At 37.1% G+C, this 25652-nt stretch overlaps 1 protein-coding gene across 1 annotated transcript; it reads left to right on the top strand.

Moving 5' to 3' along the window:
• Positions 1-8367: 8367 nt before the first annotated feature.
• Positions 8368-9810, top strand: LOC131031308 (uncharacterized). Its single transcript, XM_059217533.1, has 2 exons — positions 8368-8840; positions 9300-9810. The coding sequence occupies exons 1-2, from the start codon at positions 8368-8370 to the stop codon at positions 9808-9810; spliced, it is 984 nt and encodes a 327-aa protein (XP_059073516.1).
• Positions 9811-25652: the final 15842 nt, after the last annotated feature.

Consider the following 25652-nt stretch of genomic DNA (forward strand, 5'->3'; position numbering starts at 1 on the left):
AAGTCATGAACAATGAGGTATAAGACACAAGGTAAAAGGTGAAAATGAACATGAAACCATATGCATGGCAGTGGTCTCACTTGTAATAAGCATGATGAAAAGAGAGTGACAAAGCAAGGTAAAAAACAACTTGATGAAGAATAGTTCATGGAACAATAAAGATATAAGACAATCAACTTGAAACATGGTTGTCAATAGGGAAGTTAAAATAGAGATGAATATCACAGTGCCATATAAAGAGGATGGAGCTAATAGAGAAGAGAGGTGAAAACTTTCAAATCAGTCTACGTAAAAAGGAGTACTTTATGACTCATAAGTAACCAATTTCACATGCACAAACACCTCTCAAAGATAGGAGTACATTCAAATAATAGTTGAGTCATTATGATAATATTTGAAGCAATTGGGAGGATCTTCAATGACTCATTTCAGTTTCATCCGACCCAAGACACTTTCAACTCAAGTAAAAATGCAAAGCACATGCCCTGTTACTTTTGGAAGCTGGTTGAGAAGTTTGAGAGGGTGAACCAAGAATATAGAGACATAAGGAGCATATATAGAGCAATATTCCAAGGCTTTTTACTTAGTTTGAGCATCATCCAAGCATCTAGACGCAATTCCAAGCCACATCAGCCTCATCCAAAGTGAAAGATGTCGCAAATGAACTCGAGGCAATGAATACACTTCAACCACCACTCCTCCTATGTGCCTAAGCAAGTGGACCTAGTCTTTCTTAACATTTATTTCCTTCAAATATGTTTTCCTATATTCTATGTACTATTTTAAGATGAATAATAGGACCTCTAAGATCAGTTTTAGTTCAATTGTTGTTGCAATTTCCCACTAAGTATTGTAGCTCCAAAAGTTCTTCCAACAAGATACATTGTTATGCAACTCAAAAACTAATCATTGGGACTAAAAATTTTGTGTAATCTTTCATTTTCGATGCAATAATAGTTATTGTCAGACTTATGCTATTGTAAACACACCTTTTGTAGCAACAAAATCATATTTTTGCCTTCTATATATGTTGTTTCATTGTATGTGAATGAGTGATTGATATATTTTATTAAATTTCGAATGCAAAAGATCTATCATATGTCTCATTGTTAAACATCTTCAGGCAAAAAAGCTTATTAATTATAGGTCATAAGTTGTGTCTTTGTTCAAACGGACTTGTGAAAAAAAACATATTTTCCTTCTAAAAAGTTGTAGCAAACTAAACCTTCTTATGAAACACTGATGCATAAGTAAGTAAAACATTGAGTTGTGCAAGTAGAATTTTGTTATTAAGTAATTGTGTGTAAGAATAACAATAGTATAGATTCAAATATTCATTTTGGTGCATCACCACCTGTAGCGTCCTAAAATTGCGACACTTGCAATTTTGACTGCATTTGGGTCTTCACGATGGCGATGCAACGTTAAACCTGAATGGAGACCCCGAAACCTGCTTGTGACACCAAAAACTGCATTTTTCTGCACCTTGGCATGATCCCTCCTTGCACCTTGCTGTCCCGGGAGGTGGGACCATGGCGCCCAGCACCTTGGTCCCTGGCCCTATTTTGGGCCCGGTCTCTTTTGGGGCATCGAGTCTTTAAGTTTGCAATTCGGGAAATATTGTTTCCTGGTCGGCCTAAGGTTGGGAAAATCAGTCTATCAACCCTAATTGACAAGTATATAAACTACATTTCCTCTCTCAAAAAGGGAGGAGGAGATATATGTGCAAAGACGCGGAAGCAATATTCAAACATTCAAACATTCAAGCATTCAAGTATTCCTTCAAGCACTTGAGCATTCTAAGTCTCCATTCAAGGCTAGGTGTTGCATTCAAGACAAGGATTCAACCATTGAAGAGGAGATCACATACAACATACAGCATACTACATACATTACACCTTCGCATGTAAGAATACAAACATTCTTACAACAAGGTATCAGTACTTGTTTACATTACAAACATTTACATTTACAGCATTCTCATTTCTTGGTTAATTCCAAAACCGGGGTTTGATCTAAAGGCAAACCCCTAATCCCTAACCCCCCAATCGTCCTCTCTTTTCTGTGTGTAGGTTGCAGGTACGCGGCTGTAATTGAAGATCTGGAATCCTTGTGCAGAGACGAACGGATCCCCCTTCGTTTCGCGGATTTTTCGGAGGACCGTGTGCACGCCGGGCGCCATCGTCCCGTCAACTTTCGCTCAAATTTGCAGAACAGCACCGTCTCGATATTTTACTGCTAATTCCAGGTCCGCAGCTTCATCCCATATCCCTATCTCTATTTATAAACGAATCTTTCCTACTTTACATGCATTCTTAGTCCAATCATCCTATCTACATTCTTTACAAAAGAGGGTATCCTTGATGTCTTAACCCTTGAAACTCATTTAGAATCCAATCCTGCATTGTGTGGGATTGGATCTTGTGGGTTTCAACCCCTCTTTTGAATGTAAAGTCCCTCCTAAGTGAAAACCATCAACCCTAGTGACCTCCCTTCTCTCTCCTCGGAGTTGGGGAGGGGAGAACGATTAGGGTTCAATTTTTCTGCTTTACATTTTGGTGAACCCGACGTGAACATCCTAATTCTGATTATTCATGGTTAGATCTGAAAAATTTGCTTCCTTAATTACATTTTTCATGTTTGATCTTGTGCCAATTTTAGAGGTTGATTGCATAAAAACCCTAAAATTTTCTTTTTAGTAATTAAACTTGTGAAATGTTTAATTGTTAACGCTTGTTTCAGATCTATCCTTCCATTGCAAATTGTCAATTCATAGTTGTGCTTTAATTCTGAAAATTAAGTGGTTAAGTGTCAAAACCCTAATTTTTAAAACCTTCTTGATTCAACCTTTGACTGATAATTTCACTGATCAAAACACCTCCAAATCGGCTGTAACTTTGGATTCCGCAATAAAATCACAATATCTCTCATCCCTGAAAATTTGGAAAAAAGTTGCGAGGACCGTGTGCACCCCGAGCGCCATCGTCCCTGACATTTTTTCCGAAATTTCGGGAGCTAGATCTTACTGTATTTTTCTGCTAAAATCCAGAATTTTGGCTGATTTTATCAATTTTAACACTTTCAAAATTACAGTCAAAGTTGGTCTAGCGATTGCTTGGATTGAGGCTTCTAATCATTCAAAAATCATTGAAATTGAAATTCATATCAAAATTGTGTTTCTTACAGTCCTAAATCTGAAAAGTGTGTTGGCATTCATTCGAAATTTCAGTCCTTTATTCAAATTTTTGCAGTTTGTGACTTTTGAAATTAAGTGTCTAATTGCAATAACTCTGATTTCCGCTTTCAAAATTGAATTTTGCGTGAAATTGAGTCAATTTTTTAAATTTCAAAACTTGCATTGCTTTTAGCATTCCCTCTAAAATCATAAAATTCAAAATTTCAGTTTCCCCCTCTTTTTCAAAATTCAAATTTTACATTTTTCAACAATCTTGGTAGGGTTCAATTTTGAGATTGGAACTTTAATTTGGCCTATCTACAGATCGTAAAATCACTCAATTTTTTCAGATTAGCTTTAAAATCATCATAACTTTCATCCCTGAAAATTTCGAAAAAAGTTGTCAGGACCGTGTGCACTCCGTTCGCCACGGTCCCGGACATTTTTTCCGAAATTTCAGGAGATTGTCCTGATTGTATTTAATAGCTTAAATCTAGGAGTTTGGCTGATTTTATTGAAATTCGCTACCCATAAAATTCAAAATCTTCTCTCTCTCTTTAGTGCATGAGTTTTACAACAATAAGCCCTACTTACACTATTCCCATTAGACGAAGCCTTAGAATTAAGTCGTTCCAAGGTTTAATTACTGAGGAGATGGAACCTAATTTGAATGGCCTTTTTAACGAGGACATGGGTAATTCCTCTAATCCTCTTAATGATGAAGAAGCTCTCCATGAGGTTTCTGTAGAACAACTTTCGAAATTGGATAACCAATTTGATGATTTTCGACAATGGATGTCTCAAGAATACCCCGATAGCGAAGCTCTTTCATTAATTGAGGGTCTAAAACGTATGGTTCAAAGTGATAAGAATGGAATTGATATTTTGCGTGGTATTGCACACATTGTGGATTCGAATGTGATGCCTATGAAAAGTTGTGCCGAAACCTTAGGTTATACACAACCTCCTACTCAAGTTAATCATTCTATTCCTTTGACAACTCCTATTACTAGTATACCTACTTTTACATCAAACATAATGACTACTTCAACACAAGACATTCCGCCTATGATCACCAGTCATTGGGGCAATCCCTCTTCTTCAATCAACCCTCTTCCTTCATTCAATCCAACTTCTTCATTCATTCCTTCAATGAGTGTTCCTATTATATCACCACAAATGAACATGACGCAAGGGGGCAATTCGTTTAATCATTCTATTCCTCCTTGTAGTGTTCCTCCTTTCCAATCATCTCCTATGACTAACTATCATAGTGTCCCACCACCTTACTCTCTACCTTCTTTCAATAACATAACACCTCCATCACAATCTAACACGTCTAATATGAACTCTTCGACTGAAGCGACCATTAACAATCTTGCACAAACTGTCTCTTCTTTACAGCAACAAATTGCCTCTATGAATCAATCTAAGTTTAGTGTGCCCACATTCGATGTTGCGAGCCCACTTTCTCTTGACATTGTTCGAGCTATCCCCCCTAAACATGTCGAAATTCCGCATTTGGAGCTTTATAATGGTAAGGGTGATCCTCTAACACATGTTAAGACCTTTCAAACAATATGTACCGATTTTGCTTATGACCAAAGGTTGCTTGCAAAACTGTTTACTAGAACATTAAGAGATAAAGCCCTACAATGGTATTGCTCGTTGCCTTCTTATTCTATTTCTTCTTTCGAACAACTTGCAAATGCTTTTATTCAACAATTTCAAAACAATATAAGTCCTAAAGTTACTTTGATTGATTTAATGCATTGTAAACAAGGTGTTAAAGAAAAAGTGACTGATTTCATTGGTAGATATAAGCATTTGTATGCTCAAATTTCCTTTCCAGTACCTGACAATGATGTTCAAAGAATCTTTATTTCTAATTTACAAAAAGATATTAGAGAAAAACTTCTGTTTTCTGAGTTTACTTCTTTCCAACAGTTGTGCGCAACTCTTCACAATTATCAACTGACTGTGAGTCAAATGGAACAAGCAAATCCTATGGCTCCGAGTGATAAGGGTGATAGTAGTCAACAACCATTTGGGAAGTTTAAACCGAACAGAGAGTCAATTAAATTCAATGAAAACATCATCAACAACAATGTGAATGCAGCATCAGGTGTGCCTCCTATTTCTAAGTTTTTCAAGAAAGAAAGAAAGTTTACTCCTTTAAATGAATCATTGCATAGTATTATGAATAAGTTATTGGAACAAAATGTGCTTACTCTTCCTCCTATAAGGCAAATAGATCCTGCAAAGATTAATTCACCCTATTTTGATAACAAATCTTTTTGTCAATTTCATTGTCAACCTGGGCATGATACTGAATAATGTTTTGCTTTAAAGGGTAAAATTCAAGATTTGATTGATAATAATACTATCTCTGTTTCTGGTGTGAATGATAAAGGCAACACATCTGTAGCTCCTCCTAACCAAAATCTTAAGATTTTTACTGATCCATTGCCTTCTCATACCTCTAATGCGATTGATACTACTGATTCCTCCGTCTCACCTGATGATCTTGTGTCCATGACTCGGAATGTGATTAACTTTGTAGAGCAGCAGAAAATCCCTAAAGAACCTTCCATCACCTTTGATTCCAGTGAAACTATCAGGGCACCTGATGGTCCTTTATATATAGTTGCAAAAGTCAAGAATACACCTTGTCGTGGAGTGCTTATTGATCCTTCTTGTATGGTTAATGTCATTACTGAAGAATTTCTTTTTACTTTGCAATTGAATCAAGTGATCTATGACGAAACAAATGTGGTTGTGAAACTATTTGATGCATTTTCTTCTCCTGTAATTGGTTCTATTACATTACCTATTGAGGTCCATAACAAATCCCTTGATGTGGACTTTGCTATTATTCCATCATCCGAACAATTTCGTGTGAAGCTAGGCTATCCTTGGCTATCTTCCATGAAAGCTATTGCTTCTCCTATTCACAAGTGCTTGAAATTTCCCCATAATGGTGAAATTGTTACTATCAATCATAGCCTCTTTAAACCTGCTGAAAGAACTTCTAGCGTTCCTATTGATTACTTTTGGCCTAAACAATTCCAATCTCTTCCTCCGCGAAGTGATCATCTTTTCAAATCTTATCAAAGGTGGAAAAAAGATATGATCCTATCTCTAAGTGAACCTAGAACACCCAAACTTGACATTCCTATCATTCTTGAGAAGGAAGTTCTTCCTTTGAAAGATAAAACTAATGTCTTTCCTCAAGAAGATTCCCAACCCATTCCCATGAATGTGACTATGCCTATATCTAATAAACTTCCTAAAAGTAGACCTATACCTCCTCGTCATGATGGGCTTGGTCTCCTTCCTAAACCAAATATTCCTCCTTTGTATGGAGCAGTTCCTCCTCCTTCCTCTTATGGAGAGAAGAGACCTTCCTCTTCTCCTATTATTCAACCTAAGAGACCACAACCTAAACACCCAAGTGATAAGGATGAGAACATTCCTCCTCCTCAATCTTCTCAACTTCCTACTAAGACTAGACGAAATTGTTCTGCACGTGAACGTCGACGAAAGCGTCGTCTTAGAGCTTAGGCAGCTGCTTCTCAAACTTTGCAATCCCCAAAAACACCTTCAGCTAGTATTAGTCCATTTTCTCCTCAGTCGGAGATTGAGCCTGTTGGGAGTATTTAAAATTGCGTCAAAGTTTGTAGGCCTATTTCAAAATTTTGCTCAGTATGTCAGAAAGGCACCCAAATAAGTCAGTCCGAATGGCCTAGTTAGCAAGGGGGTAAAATGGAGCCAGTTGATTTTCAAAGGGTAAGGCTCAGGATTCATGTCCCACACCTTTCATTTGGCCTATTTAGTGTGTGGCAACTTTCAAAATTCAGTTTGGATAAGTTTATGAGGTACCCGTTTTGAGGGGTGAGTTGGAAGTGCATTTTAGGCACAAATGCAGATTTTATTGAGTAGCCTACTTTGAGCGATTACATCTTTTGCCCTGTTGATCGTCATGAAGAAATTCAAAGTGGATTCAATTCTATGCATAAATGTGAGTGAGCTCGCAAATTTTCAAGTCTTAACGAATCCATTTGCTCAGTTTTTGAAGCCGATTCCGTTTGCAGTTTCTATGTTTTGGCAAGTCTCTGTTTTGACAGCTAGTCGGAGCCCTGTTTCGACTAAGTGTAAAAGTTGCCTCAGTAAGCGTCATGCCCTAATGTTTGTTCCAGGCTGATGTTGGTATAAATGATGAGTTACGTTTCAAATTTCAAGGCCCTACCAATCCGTTTGATCGGTTCTCAAAAGAGCTCATTTTGCCATCAAATTCAGTTACCGCACTCCAGTGTTAGATCAGTTAATGTTGCCATTTTTGTGTGCATGCCATTTGCATCCTGTCAGTCAAGTGATCGAATTGAGAATTCAAAGATTTAATATGTACTTAAAGGTACCTATGTTCCGAATTTGAGGACCCACGGAGGTCGTTTGATATTTTTGAGAAAGGCGTCATGTGTTGCTAGGACATTGACTTCATCAGGTCCGCAGTGTTGACAAAGCCAGTTGGGCATTTTCGGAAATTAATATCTCTTCGCTCGGGACTCGTCTTGAGAAACCGTTTGGTAAATGTCATCCTTGTATATCAAAGTGCATGCCTGTCAGATGGCGAGCTCCAGAAAGGTGTTTTGACAGGTTTGAAAATTACGTCTTCGCGATTAAATGCGAAAATTGTGGCGTAATTGCCTGAAGGATGTAAAATGCAATTTTGTGATCCCAGAATGGTGCCGATCGATTCCAGAGGTCTGTTTGAGGTCCGTGAAGCTTTCCAGGGGTCTGTTGCATGAAAACGAAAAAAATTTTAGTCGGACCCACTTTGGGGCCCGACCCGGCTCGACTGCAATTTGCCAGTTGGACAGTGAAAGAGCCGAGAAAGTTCAAAACCAAGTGCAAATTGATATGTATGTCAGGAAATGTAGTTGAGAGGATACCCTTGGGAAGGCCTTGGCTAATGATCAGTGTTAATAATGACACAGATTTTCACTTCCGCAAAGCTCAATTCGATCCAAGAGATTGTCCAATTGATTGTTCAAGACCATGTGAAAGAGTTTGCCCTGCTGGTGCAAGTAAATTTGAAAGCTCAATTCATTACAATGATATGCCTCTTAATGCTAGCTCTATTTCCAAGTTTCCAGTTTTTCCCAAGGCAAGAGTAATTAGTGAACGTTGCTATGGTTGTGGTCGTTGCTTTCCACTTTGTCCATATGGCAAAATCAGAGAAAATACATATGTTAGAACAAATGGTTTGGTTGATTGATTTCAAAGGCTGGACTGCAGCTAGTATATTTGTGAAGGTAACACATGAAACAACTAAAGTTTTACAGAATCATTATCCAGAAAGGCTAGGCGTGGCCATTCTATACAATCCACCAAAGATCTTCGAGTCATTTTGGACAGTGCTAAACCCATTTTTGGAACCAAAGACATACCGGAAAGTAAAATTTGTATATTCAAAAGACTCAGAAAGTATGAAGATTATGGAAGAATTATTTGATATGGACAAAGCAGAAACTGCATTGGGTGGGAAATGCCTTGTAGAATTTAGTAAAGATGAGTATAGAAAACGCATGGGAGAAGACAATGCCAAAGACTTCTCTGCAGCGTGGCTGATAGAATGTACTAAAATTCTGGTTAATGGCCCTGTGTAAAAGCCTCCGGAGCAGCGTATGAGATTGGGGAGGGACATGGAAAACAACAATGGCATTGAAATTCCAACGTTCTCCCTCCCTATCGTAGCGTGGTGTGTGGGGTTCTCCAGCGGTGGTCCCAATTCACACTCCCCCCTCGCACTTCATAGCTCTTCCCTTGCGTGGAGTATGGTGGGAGAAGACAATGCAAACTACATCCTCTACGTTGCTATGGAGTGTAGCCGAGCCTTGAATATTTCCTCTGCGTGGAGTTAAGTGGTGAGCTGTGGGGAGTTTAGGAGCAGCATTAGAAACCATCAAGCAAATTCATTGGCAAGTCTAAAGCATCATGCTCCCTGCGTGATCATTAGAAGGCGATGTTTTCTTTAAGAACAAAGTTTAAATTACATTGAACAGGTGTAATACCAGTCAAACTTCCTCTATGTGGCTAAAAAAAATATAATTTTTTGCTGTAGCGTGGTAATTACATTGTTCAAAGAAGCAAAAGCCGGTAGCACTGATGTTAAAACCACAGCTTCTGCATTCAATTTGGAGAGAGAGAATCCTTTCCTGTCAAAATCTATTCAACTGAATTCATCGCCTTCTGTGAGCTTGTCCCTTTTTCCATCATTAAGTGATCCGGTTGTTTCAAGTGGTTCCGCATCTCCAGCATCTGAAGTTATAGCACCTAGATCTTGGCTGCAAGATGCTACAAGACAAAAAGAGATCATCAATGGTATTTCTAGAGGATCAGTGAATGAGAACAAGCATAATTTACCTTGGACTTCATCAGATAAGCCAGTTGAGACGGTATCTTTTGATCCAATTTTACCTTCTACCAAACAAGGAGCAGATAACCGTATCATGCAACAGCTGCCTGCATTTTTCCAAAACGTAAAAGATCTTGAAGAAGGTCGGCAGTCCTGGTTAATGCACAAAAAGGAGGCTAGTTGGAGACTCAATCGACTCGAACAACAGCTTGAATGAGAAACACGTAAGCGGAGAGAAAAAATTGAAGAAATGCGTGCTAAAATTCGGGCCCTTAGAGAGGAAGAGATGACATATCTTGATAAATTGGAGTCTGATTGCAGAGAGCAACTTTCTAGTTTCCAAAGAGATGCAGAAATCAAGGAAGCCAAGATGATGGAACAGTGGACAGCCAAGCATGTACAGTTGACAAAATTTCTTGAGCAGATGCTTTATCAGTTTCCTGATGCTCACAGATTCTTTAGCAATGACATGAGGTAACATGCTTAGTAAAATGTAAGCCAAAGACTCCATTGCGGGGCAAGGAGGAGAGCAAATACAACCAAATTGCCCTGGCGAGCGAAATTTATAAGCAGTCACCCAGAGAACTCTTCAAAGATGAAGCTCCAGGCTTAACATCATTATCCCACATGCACTGGGAAGTGTTCTTTTTTAATGTTTATATGCAAAAGCGCACAGCAATATAATGTCTAAGCCTTAAAGGCTTTTGACACAAGGTGCCCATGGGTGCCCAAGGCGGGCCCATGCGCGAGCACACTTCTTGAGGCGAAGGAAGAATTGATTAGACGAAAACCAAGTGGACCCCACTCAGGCACGCTTCCCAAGACAACTAGGCAAAATTTTGCAGACGAAGGTCGGGTTAACGAGCGAGCAGGTTCGAGAGAGATCAACGGCTCGCGCTATTTCGCGAAAGGAAGATGCACATGAGTTAAACCCGCGAAATAGCGAGAGTGAACGAGAGCCGTCCATGTGGCACGTAGGTGGCAGGTACAGTCAGTGCTCCAGCAGGCGGGTCCCGGTGAGGTGGCACACGGTTGGCGCACAGGTGGCAGTCCAGTGGCAATGACGTGGCAGCCAAGTGGCGGTGACGAAGCAGATGACGTGGCGATGATGAGGTGTCATCTCAGGTGGCGTCCGGTCAACCCCATCGACCAATCAGATCCTGCCACGTGGCAAGGCGTCAGAGCACAAATGGAGGCAAAAATTTAAATTTAAAATTGTTTATTATATAGTTTAGACTATATTAATAAATGAAAAATTTAAATATTTGAGCACATTGGGGAATTAATTCGCCCAGGACTCAATTTTTGGCCAAGGTATAAAGTGTTATATATTTTCGGAAAGCTCTCGGAGCGAGGAATCCAACTATGAGGTTAATTTTGGCAAATGTGGGATATTTTGGATGCAGTTTTCACGGGAATAAAATTCAGTTAGAGAAGGGACACTTGGCAATTCAGTTACAGATTTGATTTGGTTCCCTCTCTCTTTTTATTCCCCATTCTTCTCAGTTGTAAGGGTTCCAGAAATTTGGAGAAATGCTCCAGATTTGATGGCTTCCATTTCTGAATGTCATGACCAAAATTTGTAATTGCTTTTGGTTTGTTTTCAGGGTATAGAGATTGCAGGGCAATGTTGTAAATGTGATTCTAGTTGCAGGACTTGCTTGTGTCAGGCATGAGTAAATTCCTCATAGTATTGTCTCTGTGTAAGTATTTCATTATTATGAATTGAATCCTCAAGGAGGATAAGATTTGTCAATTTCAAAGAAATTGTGTGATTGTTTATAGGTATCCTTCAAGGAAGGTTTCAAACTCTGTAGTCAATCATAAATGATGAAATATATTTTCCAGATCTGATAAAATTGTGAATGAATCAAATAGTGCATTAATATAAGGTATTGATGCATGAATATCTTGTTTAAGGAAAATAAGCTTGCATCTATGATTCATATTTGTAGTTATGTCTGTGACTCTGTTGCCCAACGAACAAGGCAGTGGTCTTGCAATTTTGGGGATGTTTTCAGATATACATTTAAAAGATAAATCTATTCTCCCTTCATTGTTTAAGGGTGTTTGTGTTCCATTCTTTCCAAGCTCTGTTTCATCCTATTGTTTGTATAGATCTAGCCAATCTGTAATGTTTCCTAATATGTTGAGCTTGTGAAATGATTTGTCTGCTCATTGTTGATGCAGTCTTATGTTTGTGATTATTATATTCAATGCATCAAGAGGGTGTCCCCCCCTAGGTCTAGCAGAACCTGAAGTGCAGGAGGATCAATTAGGATCCTATGTTATGTTGTCCAAGCCCTAATGTGTTTTGTAGACTGAAATTGGCCATTTCATAGAAAGATTTGCAGGTGTTCTTGGGTTATCACTTTTGGTGAACAACAGAGCCGAAATCTCCTAAACATAAGATGTATGATGGTCTTGATCCTGTGCGAGTTAAAGATCCTATTTTTATAAATCTTGATGATGATATAGATGAAAATGTTATTCATGATGAAAATGTTACTCCTGTTCATTCTGATAGTGAATATGAATATGTTGATGTTGATAACCATTTATCTAATGAATTTTCTAAAGCACTTATCCTAGCTCCTAGACAAGAACAACGTGGCTCGGAACATGAACATAGCCCTTGTTTGGATCTTGTGATAGCTCCATCTGCTGTGTTGGATGTTCCTCCTCTAGCGTGTTTCCTACCTTCCCGAAATATTGATCAGCATGATCGGGGGGTAGATGACATGCTAGACTAGTTCATTAGCATAGCAGATTCTCTCCTCCTCTCTTGATCTTTTGTTACTTCTTCTATGTGTTATTCTCATTCTTCTATTTGTTGTCCTTAGTGTTGTCTACTTGAGGACGATGCAAAGCATTGAGATCTCTTTTGGTCTCTCTCATGTTGACTCAAAAGACACATGTGTTCCCTTCTTCTAGGTGACCTTCCTTGATTGGGGAATGAAGAACAATTATGCATACATACATATGATATACATGAATTATCATACAGCATACTGACCCCGAGGAAAGCGAAGTCACCTTGTGCTTTGTGTTTTGTGTCTATTATCCTTGGGCTTATCTCACACTTGGGGGCTAAATCCTTGTGATAACATGCTCCTTTCCCTTCTCATTCCTTATATGTATCACTACCTTAAAGCAATCACCCCCGATGAGGCATGTGCGATCGCTTTAACGTAGGGGGGCATACACCCCGTCCATATCTCTTCAAGATACTTGAAAGTTTCTTGGCGAACTTAGCTTTGCCTTGAAAATTTTTGGTATTTTTCTTACATGACTCATAGTGAGGGAACCTTACTACTGACAGTCATGGTTCTCCCTCGTGATCTTCCCTTTTACTTTGTCAATCGAATTCGTAAGATCCTTAGTCCACTGGGGGCTTGGTGTATCTTGCCTCCTTGACGTGGTGAAAGTTTTTCAATGTTGTTTCCTTGTACTTTACCGGAAGTATGAGCGTACGCTTATACTCCCGCTAAAGTGGGGGCTAAATGTAGCGTCCTAAAATTGCGACACTTGCAATTTCGACTGCATTTGGGTCTTCACGATGGCGATGCAACGTTAAACCTGAATGGAGACCCCGAAACCTGCTTGTGACACCAAAAACTGCATTTTTCTGCACCTTGGCATGATCCCTCCTTGCACCCTGCTGTCCCGGGAAGTGGGACCATGGCGCCTTGGTCCCTTGCCCTATTTTGGGCCCGGTCTCTTTTGGGCATCAGGTCTTTAAGTTTGCAATTCGGGAAATATTATTTCCTGGTCAGCCTAAGGTCGGGAAAATCAGTCTATCAACCCTAATTGACAAGTATATAAACTACATTTCCTCTCTCAAAAAGGGAGGAGGAGATATATGTGCAAAGACGCGGAAGCAATATTCAAACATTCAAACATTCAAGCATTCAAGTATTCCTTCAAGCAATTGAGCATTCTAAGTCTCCATTCAAGGCTAGGTGTTGCATTCAAGACAAGGATTCAACCATTGAAGAGGAGATCACATACAACATACAGCATACTACATACATTACACCTTCGCATGTAAGAATACAAACATTCTTACAACAAGGTATCAGTACTTGTTTACATTACAAACATTTACATTTACAGCATTCTCATTTCTTGGTTAATTCCAAAACTAGGGTTTGACCTAAAGGCAAACCCCTAATCCCTAACCCCCCAATCGTCCTCTCTTTTCTGTGTGTAGGTTGCAGGTACGCGGCTGTAATTGAAGATCTGGAATCCTTGTGCAGAGACGAACGGATCCCCCTTCGTTTCGCGGATTTTTCGGAGGACCGTGTGCACGCCGGGCGCCATCGTCTCGTCAACTTTCGCTCAAATTTGCAGAACAGCACCATCTCGATATTTTACTACTAATTCCAGGTCCGCAGCTTCATCCCATATCCCTATCTCTGTTTATAAACGAATCTTTCCTACTTTACATGCATTCTTAGTCCAATCATCCTATCTACATTCTTTACAAAAGAGGGTATCCTTGATGTCTTAACCCTTGAAACTCATTTAGAATCCAATCCTGCATTGTGTGGGATTGGATCTTGTGGGTTTCAACCCCTCTTTTGAATGTAAAGTCCCTCCTAAGTGAAAACCATCAACCCTAGTGACCTCCCTTCTCTCTCCTCGGAGTTGGGGAGGGGAGAACGACTAGGGTTCGATTTTTCCGCTTTACACCACCATAGCTTTAGCTCTTATTTTCAAGCTTTTTTTCTCTTTTCATTAAAAACAATAGTTTAGAGTTATGTAATATTCCCTTTTTAAATGGGCTTTACTAATAAATTATTATTATTATTATTATTATTATTATTATTATTATTATTATTATTATTATAAAATATAAATGAATGGTCAAAGGGCATGAAATAGAGATTTCTGAATTTTAGTCGATCATTGTATGTATGAACTTATAAACTTCAATCTTAAGGACATATTCAGATATATGTATTTATCAATTGTTGTTGTGTGGAGTTGCTTGTGTAGATACTATATTATATTCTATGATATTTATCCAACAAATAATAAATTATTCCATTATATCTTCTAATGATTCATTTGACAACACTTTATCCTAATATATGTATTTTCATTAGTCATCGTTGCAGTGCAATATTAATACATATGATTCATTTATGAACATTATATCAATTGGCTCATTATTTCTTTATGTTGCCAGTTGTACACTTCCATAAAGGAACCCCCATGTTTAGAGGGGACAATTTCTAACACAAATATTTTTGTTTGGCGTTTCCTCTAACTGTCATACATGTTCTAAAGAGAAAAAATGTCATGCCTTGCAAAGTTAGTCACAGCCTTATTGGGATTGCAAAGATAATAATGGCATTTAAATAAAGTTGAATTAAGAAATCATTGGAAGCAAATATTAAAGACATGAAATCAAAATTAAAAATCCACTCAAGACTAACAATCAAGGATGGGGGGTTGCACTCTTTCAAAAGGGAACATATGTGAAAGGTTGTGACTCCCTCAATGATAAGGTATAAAAGGGAGATCAATTCATTTGAGATGGGGCTTCAATTTATCATCACAAGCAAGAAAATAATTAAGGATCAAAAGTGAGTAAGAGCAAAAAATAAATATATAGTAGCAGCATTTGATTTGAATTCAAGAAATAGCAAAAAAGAGCAGAAATCTTATTTATTAGAATCAACCTAGAATTAGTAAGTTTATGTGTGAAAATATGATATGTGTACGAATGCAACATATATTATTTGTTGAGATTATATAGGGATAATTTTAAGTAAATTCATTATTTTCTAATTTGAGTAAAGTAAAATTAATTATTTTTATTTGATAAATATGCTATAATAATTCATATAGTTAATCGATTTTGGAATGGGTAGAAATGGTTGCAGAATAGGAAGGTCGATCAGCCTTTCAAGCTCACAAGAGGTGAAGACCTAACCTATCTTTAACCAGGTTTGTTGCCCCAAGATGGAGTGCTTGTGGGCTGGGATCCATATGTGTGCTCACAGACTCATTGGAGAGGGTAGTCTCATACTCTTATCAAGCACGCCACCCCGAGATGGAGCGCCTATGGGCTAGTAGGTTGATTAGTGCTCCTAACCTTGATCGAGCAGGATGGAGCACCTCCAAGGTGGACTAAGAGATGGAGTGGACCATTTTCCACCCATGCTCTTGCAATACAAGGATAATCCTTGAGATTGCAATTTGCAATGTTTCTATCTAATTCATAATATGGTTACTATAGGAATATGCTTTGGACAATTATTTATTTTATTGATTATATAAGCAATAATATGTTTGTGGATTCCTAACCCATATGAAAATGGTTGGTCTCATGAATTATGTTTCAAGTGTTGACTAATGTGATTGCAAGGCCTAAACTAGGATTAATCTTGTTAAAGACATTTCAAATGGTGTGTATTCTTAGTTGTATTTTATCTGTTATTTTTATTGAACCTGTGATTTTAGGTCAAAATATAGTAATATCCCAAAGAGGACATTACAAGTAAGAATTTAGGTGATAAACGAGGGATCCTACTCTCTATAGAGGTTCATTTTCACAATAGGTGACCCACAACCTGAATATGATCCAATATTTCACTAGGTTGAGTTAATAGCTTAGTAAGGGGTTCGAACTTTAGTGACAATACTCTCCCAAACTGAAGTGGCTCCTCGCAAGATGTTTTACCTACTTCAGCACATCGAATTTTGATTGCCAAGCATCTATCATCCAATTCTTTTCTTTTTACTTCTTCTACAACACTTTTGCAAAATTGGTCTTCCACAAACTTCTTTTGACATATGTACAAGCTTGTGAACTCACAATATCACCGAAACATTGAACCAAGGAGTTTGTGGATCGTTTTTGACAAAACAAATGGTTTGCAGACTAAATTTTTTACTAAAAACACAAACTTTCTAACTCTTTCTTCCTATTTTGGTGAGTTGACGAAATTGCAAACATAAGAACTTTTTTAACAAATTTGTTGATTTGTAAACTTGAAAAATTGTCGAATCAAAGCTTTTCGATGGAATGAGAGGTTTGTGAACCTCTGATTTTACTGAAATACTTTAACATTTTCAAAAGACTTCAAACTTCATCAAAGTGATGTTTTCACGTAGCCAAGTCAAATTCTTCTAAGATAAATCATCAAAAACCAACCAAAAACACAACAAAACTGAATCAAAATGGAAAACAAAATAAGAAATGTTTTTGGTTGATGTTGAATCACTTGTGGGCCTAAATGCTCTCACATCACCTTAGCTAAGTGGAGCCATGTTTACCTTATTGATCAAAATTTTATGGTCCATTTATAGATCACACCAACCCCATTAGGAGGATTTTAATCCCCCAAAGATGTAGGAATCAATAAATGTAAATTGAAGAATCATTCATTTTGCAAAGATGTCATCTTTCCTTAGACCACAATATGAGAATCGTCTAAAAAATAGCATATTTGTATCTCTCACAACCTTGAAGCACATCCCTAATCTCAACTTCCTTTTGAAGGACAATCCTTCGATTGGCACTAAAAGCAACCTCCTACGCTTTGCGTTACTCAACATAGAGACCTTAAACTTGCTAACATAAAATTCAAAATGAGGTGTTTCTCATTCAACTATAGCTTATACTAACTCTTCATGTTAACGTAAACAAGATGGTCCCCTTCTAATCTAGCTCAAAGTAGTGCAACCCTGTCTATACCTTGTAGCTTGGCCATTATGACTAGTCTTTTGAAATAATCACATAAACCACAAATGTATTTTATCAATATTTAATAGTCTATAATATGTTTATCAAGTTTAAATAAGCTCTTTCTAAATCCACTTGTATAAGCTTACTTTGCCATTCTTCTTCTTTCAAATGGTTCTATCATATCACCAATTATAATTCATGGAATATATCATAGAACTACTTATATAGTGTCTAAACAAATATCTCACTTAGTGATGGGTGTCACTTTTATAATCTCAAAAGATTGAGCATAGCTTTCATACCAATTTTAAGTGTACCTAGACAGTTTTAACCTAGCAAAAGAAACTTGTTTATCAGGAGATAATTCGTAAAATCTTTAAAAGGCCATCTCCATCTTAGGCACCCATTGATCAAGGTTATAGATGCTAATCTCTACATCATAGGGTTATATGTCAAACTATTCTTTGAAGAATCTTCCAAATGAGGTCTATCCTTACCCTTCTATTAGTTTCTCTTTTTCCTTCCTCATATTCTTTTGGATTCCAACTAAAGATCTCAAGACAATTATCATTCTCTTCACTCTATTCACCCTCTCTTCTACTATTGAAATCCTAGCAACATCTTCTGACTTCTATAAATGGGCTTCTCCGTAATCTTCCCTTGCCTTTATCATTGCCCTTAACCACTCTCTAGTATAAATCTCAAACTCATAACAAAATAATTTGTAATTTCCACTCAATCTTGTGGAGAGTGGAGAGCATACCACTATAACATACCAAAACATTAATTTTTGAAAGGGAAAGAATTACTTTGTTGGCACTTTGATTCACAAACAAGAAGTGTTTCCCTCATACAATATTCATCAACTACACCTTTCTTAATGGCATCTCTACTCCTTCAATATACATTATATTCCATCTCTAATAAGTGTTTATCTCAATCAATTGCATTCATTCAAGTGTCAAGCATAAGAGAAGTTCATCACAAAAGGAAGACTATGCAAAAAATTAAACATAAACAGGACAACACAAAGACTATCTTGGAGAAATATTTCAATGGGTGAAAACTATAGTAAGAGAGGTTTTATCTTCATTCCACTATCACAGTGATGCACAAGAGGTCTTACAACGTCACATGAACATATTCAAAACTCTAGAATAATGAAACGACATAAAACATATGCAACCTTCTTTGTAGCTTCAAAAACCTACATCCCACTTTCTATCACCAAGATCAACATGAACATGAAGTTTCCACAAGAATCAACATGTCTAAACTTGTCATCTATCTTCACTTGCCTATTCCATTGCCTCTCTAAGCATGGAAAAGGAAGACTATGCATCCTCCAAAAGAAGACCAAACAATAAAACTCTTCATATTTCACATTATGCCTATGCTAAAGCATTTTTACCACTTCCAATGAACTGATCTTTGTGCATTCACTATAATCTAATTACAACTACCACAATATAAATGCATTCATCATAGTAGTGGTAAGTTTACCCCCTCTCAAAAATAGTGAGTTCACCAAAATAGGTTCTTTAGATCATTCTAAGGTCTACAACTTGTTTCCAAAGACTCCTAGAGATGTCCCATACCCCCTAACAATTTCCTAACTTCTTTGCAATCTCTCATGCTTTACAACACTACATTACATTTATTTACAATCTATCATGCTACTTTAGGTCTTCCAAAAACAATGGAACCTATCAAAATTTAATATTAATATCTACTAATAAGCATTAATATCCCACTAATAGGATAGTGGCAAAGAACTAAGAGAAGTAAAATCAACCTAGGGCCTCACGTAGTAAACACCATTTTCATCATATTGCGTCCACATAAAATATAGAAAGTTGCATGTATGCAACTAATTCATTCAATATTCCCTCTCCTAATTTTTTTGGGCTAGATTTTTTCCCAAATATCTACTATTTATTTGTACTTCACGACAGCTATGTAAACTAATACAAAATACACACTACAATCATACTTATGCATTGGCCTAAGGTGTGTTATTCTAATTCATAAATGCACTATTTATTTAGTCAATTTGACAAGGACCAACAACCTACAAGTTCCTAAGTGATCAGCTATGTTTCCATTGAAAGTTATGATAGCAAGGTTCACATGGTCCTCTAACAATTACATTTGAAAAATATTTTCTTCTCGTGTTAATAGATAGAGAACTGCTCAAACAATTACACCATTCATATGGCATACTGACCCCGAGTAGGAGTTTCAATTATGATCAAACCTACACCATTCATATGGGCTAATTCGCATGTCAGATTCATGTTCATGTTTATAAATCTTAGGAAATGAAATTTACTTTCTACATCAATGGGTTCTTGTTCTACTAGTGAAGTTGAAAGGTTCTAAATGAGTCAACAAGGGATCAAGTCTTGTTGAGTGCAAGGCTCTGATATCATAAGGGATGAGGTCGGGATTGTGCCTCGGACCAATTTGATGGAATGGATACCCCTTGGTCCTTGGCTCTTAGATAAAGAGGATGATAAATCTTCCTTAAAAAAAAATTAAAAAGTTACTTTCTACATGACTTCCACTACAACCTAGATTTATGATTAGTTGTGCATTCAGCAATTTAATAGATTAGAATTGTAACTTTGGTCCAATCCTACTCCTTGTTAACTTTTTATTGCATTAGATTGCTATTATTTGGCTATTTTATGAAAAACTAGACAATTAATATAATCCAAAATATATAACACTTGTTCGGATGCTAAGTGATTTCATGGTAAATCAACCTTTAACATCATTTCTATAAAGATGATTTTTTATTGTGAATTCCAAGGTATTATGGCAGTGGTTAATTGTGCACCGGTGAGGCTTAAAGCTCACTTGGGCTCCAGCTCTTCAATAGAATGTAACACAGGGAGTTTCAAGCTATGTTTTGTCCCCATCCTCGTAAGTCTCCTCTTTCCCAAGCTCCAACCCCTGCCATTTTCATATTCAACTACTATTTCTAGGAGTTTACGACTGCTTCTAGGCATCCCCAATTGGGGTTCCCACGTGGCCCTTTCCCTTAAATGGGTAATTGATGGCAAAATCTTGCATATCACGAATCCCAATAAGTTTTGATAGAATTTGGCACACTAGAACTGATATAATCGCACAAAAACTATGTTGGTTGAAAATTTTGTACACCTAGGAAGCTGTGCAAAATTATGGTTTCAACCACAGCATGTGAGTTAAAAACTCTCCTAATTCTAAGGGAAGGCTCCCCCTTTCCTACTATTACAAATTAACTATTACATATAAACACTAATCTAACTTGGGTGTGACAACATCTTTTTCTCTATTTTTAGAAAAGATAAAAAAAAAATCTTTTTTCAGAAAAGTAACTATAACTGGAGTAACAAATACAAAAACTTAAGAAATTCCAACAACTGCAAAAATGCTTATATAAAAGGAAGCAAAGTTTCCATGAAAGTGCAAAGTCTTTCGTCACTTCCCGAGACGGGAATGTAGAATCAAAACTCAAAGTCCTCACTTTTCTATTATCTTATCTACCTTCCAAAATGATTAGTACGATAACAATATACAACATACAACAGCTCAAAGTCTTGTAACTTTTCTTTATTATGAACACTTAACTATGCTAATTTAATCATCAATATCTGCAGCACAAAGTCTACAAGAAATTATATCAAAGCTCCTTCTAACAACCTCACTAAAATCTCAAGTATATGCAAAAAAATATATCACTATGACATAAGAACACAATGAATATATGAACAAAGCTTCAACACAAAATCTGAAACTCAAACATCCTCTTTATATTGCGTGAAAATCTAATTTACAAGTATAAAACACAGTTTTTATGGCTGTAAATTTCTACAAAGTTTTCTTGCTTGCCAAAAAGATAAATTTCATAGAGCACCCTCCAATATATATAGGAGAGGAGCTAAAAGTAAAAAGTGGGAGAAGTCCAACTAACTAAGACTTATTCCACAGCTAACTATGACTTATTCCAAATTACAATCATATTGTCTTTCAACTTGTAATTTGTTTACATGTAATTACAAGTTACAAGAATACAAGTAATGTGACTACTTGTAATTACAAGTTTTGATATTACATGTAATTTGTCTAAAAATGGAAAAATATTCAACAACAAAACAAAGACATAATTTAAGTGTCAAGAGACACTTCTTGTTTTTCTCTATTCTTGGCCATGAAAGCTTGGAATTTGCTAATTGATTCCTACAATTCATCAAGATCTAGACTTGCAATATTTCTTGCAATAGCGACTATTTTGATGATAACATCGAAATACCTTATTGTTGCTACACTATATTCTTCAAGAACAGTTTGCATTTTATCTAGGAAAACTTGGCAATTCACAAATCTATTGATTGAAGCCACTATAAACTATTCAGATTCAACCTCCTAATGAAGCCTTGACACCAACTCAGAGATTATCACATTTTCAGGAAGCAACTCTTCATCTTGACTTACCATCTTGTAGGGCATTTTCTCAAAATTGGAGATAATATCCTACTCCACTTCAGTACTCATTTCTAGAGCAACTTCTATATCTTTAATCAGGTCCTTGACAACTAATGATTTATTGATCATAAGTTCTTCAAATTCAATGTACCTTTCTCTATTTGGTATCATGGTGTTGTTGCACAGAATTTCCAACTTGACTTGATCCATTTCATGCCAAACTTTTAAATATTTTTCAATGGTTTCCAGACTTTGTTTAAAAGCTTCTTAAGTCCGATTTTAACTTTATTTTTGTTGCTCTCACATTGCTCAGCACCTGTAAGGCTTTCTTCACCACTTGGGTACTTTGATCTACCAGTTGATCTACCCAAGAATCAATAGCTTTAGCCTTTTGCGCAGCTCTCTCAACCTGTTTGATAGATTCCTCGTGGAGGAAGTCAAGGGATCAACCTTTTCTGAAGATTTAGTGATCTTTTGGATCATTGTAATGAGTTGTGCATTTTTTTCTTTGAGCTTATCATTTTTTGCTAAAAGCTCATCATAACTCTGAACTAATGAAGCTACAGAGTCCTGAGCATCATGCATCATTCCAGCATGTGTCTGCTTTCCTAGTTCCACTCTTGTGAACCTATAATCAGATAGTTGCAATTCTCCTTGTGGTTTATCAATAAGAGGTTCCACCACCTTTGCATACTTCATCTTGTTACTATCCACAACCACTCGTGAAACTGTTTTAGCTTTCTTGGCAGCCTTTGGCTTGGATTTTCTAAGTTATTGAAAGTCAAACACATCAAGAGAAATCTCCTACTTTTTCTTCTTAGGAGTGATTGAGCTCAACCATGGGGGTAAATCTAATGAGCTTGTCTCAATAACAGAAACTATAGTTTGTGTACAAACAGACTCGATCTATACTTCAGTTGTTATTCTAGGGGAGGCCTCAATCTAAACAACAACAATTGTTTGCTCGGATGACACGTCACAGCTGGCTTCAGACATGAACTTATAGAAGCTTATAGCAGAGGTATCAATCTCGGGAAGTGACATGCTCATTAGAATAGCATATGAAGGATTTGCATCAAAAACATTCTCCAAGTTCTCATGTGAGGCATCCATAGATATCTTTGTTGTTGATAATGAAAACAACAATACAAAAGGATACACTCGGTACAACAGGATCATCATGAACCATAGAGAAAGAATCAACATCTGTGTCTATTGGAGACATAGGGAAATCCAAAGACAATTGGGAAAAGACTGTATGAGGAGAATCTGAGTTCAAAGTAGTAGGAGATTCTGGAGCACCCTCTTGTTCATCCTCAGGGTCAATGACCTAAATTTGCACTTGAGGCTTCTCTTTTCCTTTCAATGACACGTCTTCTGGAGGAATAACCAAAGATCTAGTGACTCTTAGCTTGATTTTGGTGCTGAAAGAAAAAGCACCCTCTTTGGCTTTAACTCTCTCTTCAGACTTATGTCCAACAGGTCCCGTTGAATCATCCTTTATTCCAACTTTAATCTTTATAGTTTTAACATTAATGCTTTTCAACCAAGCATTAGTGTTGCCAAGGATAGACTGAAATCTATCAAAGATTGAGGTACATTCCTTCTGCAACCATTGTACAGATGGAAGAGGAGCCTCTGCAACCCTTTGTTATGTATACTCTGGATCAAGTATTTTACTGTCATCTACCATGCCTTCTGGAATCTTGGTTAGATTCAAATCTATAATTTGCTCCAAGGTAAGTCTGCTATAGTCCATCTTCCTGATGTCTTCCTCTGTATGAAGATCAACCCAAATATCCTCAAGGCGATGAACATGAGTAAAAGCCCTCTTGATTTTATCTTTCATCACTTGATAATCATTTTTTTTCCTTACATTGAACTTCTTCAACTTGATTTATTGAAGCTCTGTCTCCATCACTTTGGCTCTTGTTGAAGTGGTCATGGAGTATCTGCCAATCTGAAGTGGATTATGTGAGGATATATCGATCCCTGATTTATGTTGAGCTAATTGGACTGCATGAATTGTCATTAGTTGTTTAGCCAACTCCATCAGGATAATCTTGTCAGTAGGATATCTTGGAAGCATGTATGGATGGCCTTCAAAACAACCAATTCTCATGTAAGTGAAAGTTGGGAATTGAAGGAACAAGTATATGTACTCATTCACCTTCTTCCAAGCTACTTCAGACACTCTCTTGTTCTAAGTGTCTTATCAAACAAACACATGAAGTGACCAAAGAAGGCATCCTGCACACTCCTATAGTGAACCCTACTAGGTCTCAAGGTGAGTTGATCATAGTATTTCCATACTGGAACCAGCGACCTATCACCTTTGGTAGATAGACTTGGAAACTATCTTAGTGACGCTGCTATATATACCAGATACGAGTTCATATAGAAAGTGAACGTGGTTGGAACTTGTGAAAGCTACTCGTATAAAGTACCACTGATCACTTCACCCGAGAAAATATGTGACTAAGCTTTTCTCATGAGCACAAAATATTTGTACATCCAGACCTCAAACACATTAGATTGCTTCAATCCCATTATTCTGCTCAAGAGTGTGACCATGTCACTAATTTCTTCAATGAAGTTAAAGCGATACAACTTGGGCCTTAGAGACAAACAAGTCTTGGGAGTCTTAAGCCATTTCCAGTTGATATGCCTTATGCAATCTGTCTTTTTCTGGTTATAATAATCAAGAGCAAATGGCATAAGACAGATTGCATAAGGCATATCAACTGCAAATGGCTTAAGACTCACAAAGATCTAAGTGAAGCTTTAAAGATCTATCCAAAGACTCGTAAAGATGATTTGAAAGTAGACTCCTACAATGCAACCACCGCACCATTAATGAAACTCCACCCCAAAAATGTGGGTTTGCATAAGAGGGAGAGCAAATCGGGTTTTAGGAGCGCCAATAAAACTACAAATTTTAAGCAAAAATTTGTAGGGGTTGTCAATTTTTGAAAATTCAAAAATTAAGACAACAAACTATATACGATACCAATTTTTGTGTAGGTTTCAATTCTAGGTATGTTTACATCTGCTCTAGTAGAAACTATGTAGGATACCAAGATTGGCTCAAATTAACCAAAATACTGGCAGTTGAGTGAATCTTTATTTGTGCATTTGATCTCAACAGCAAACTTACAAATGATTATTAATATAGTAATATTAATTGTTAAAGACCATAAGGAGTATACTTCAACTTACGGTTTGGTATGTTTCCAAAAATGCATGTGCAAATTCCATTTGCATCAGTTCCCCCTGATTAAGTAGATAAATATTGTGCGATAAGAAGACTTGGAAGCTTATTTCAGAATGCCTGCAAATTCGACTTTCTTATTTAAAACCAGTGTTCCACGGGGATGCATCCTCCCACCGCACCCAACTCTTGCAGAAATCACAACCTGCAACCTTTTCAAATGCAAATTTTTGAACAGAAAATTGTGGGAAAGATGCATGGAAGTCCTTTGTGATTTCTGAGCTGAATGGTTTACAATTTCTGTACAGCTATAGCTAGGGTTCTGTAATTCTTAATACCTCAGCCTATTCTGTAACCTATGCAAGTCGAACGTGATCTGAGATCTCCATGTCTTAGTTTTTCCCCAGCTTCTGCAGTTTCAAGATGGCCTCTATATTTCTCAGTCTATAAAATGGCCAATAATATTAAAATATTTGTTATTATTATATATTATGAGTGCTGACATCCCCATATTTAGGTACTTAGACCCCCACACCTGACACTGATCCCATTCAAAAACTTTGTGGAACTATTGTTTAAAACAGAGAGATCACCGACAGCGAAGTTTAAAATGAAATCTATTCAATTTAAGAATAAAATTGAACGCTAACATGGCAAATCAGAAACAAAGCAA

This window comes from Cryptomeria japonica, chromosome 3 (assembly GCF_030272615.1).
Source record: "Cryptomeria japonica chromosome 3, Sugi_1.0, whole genome shotgun sequence".
Taxonomy (NCBI): Eukaryota; Viridiplantae; Streptophyta; class Pinopsida; order Cupressales; family Cupressaceae; genus Cryptomeria; species Cryptomeria japonica.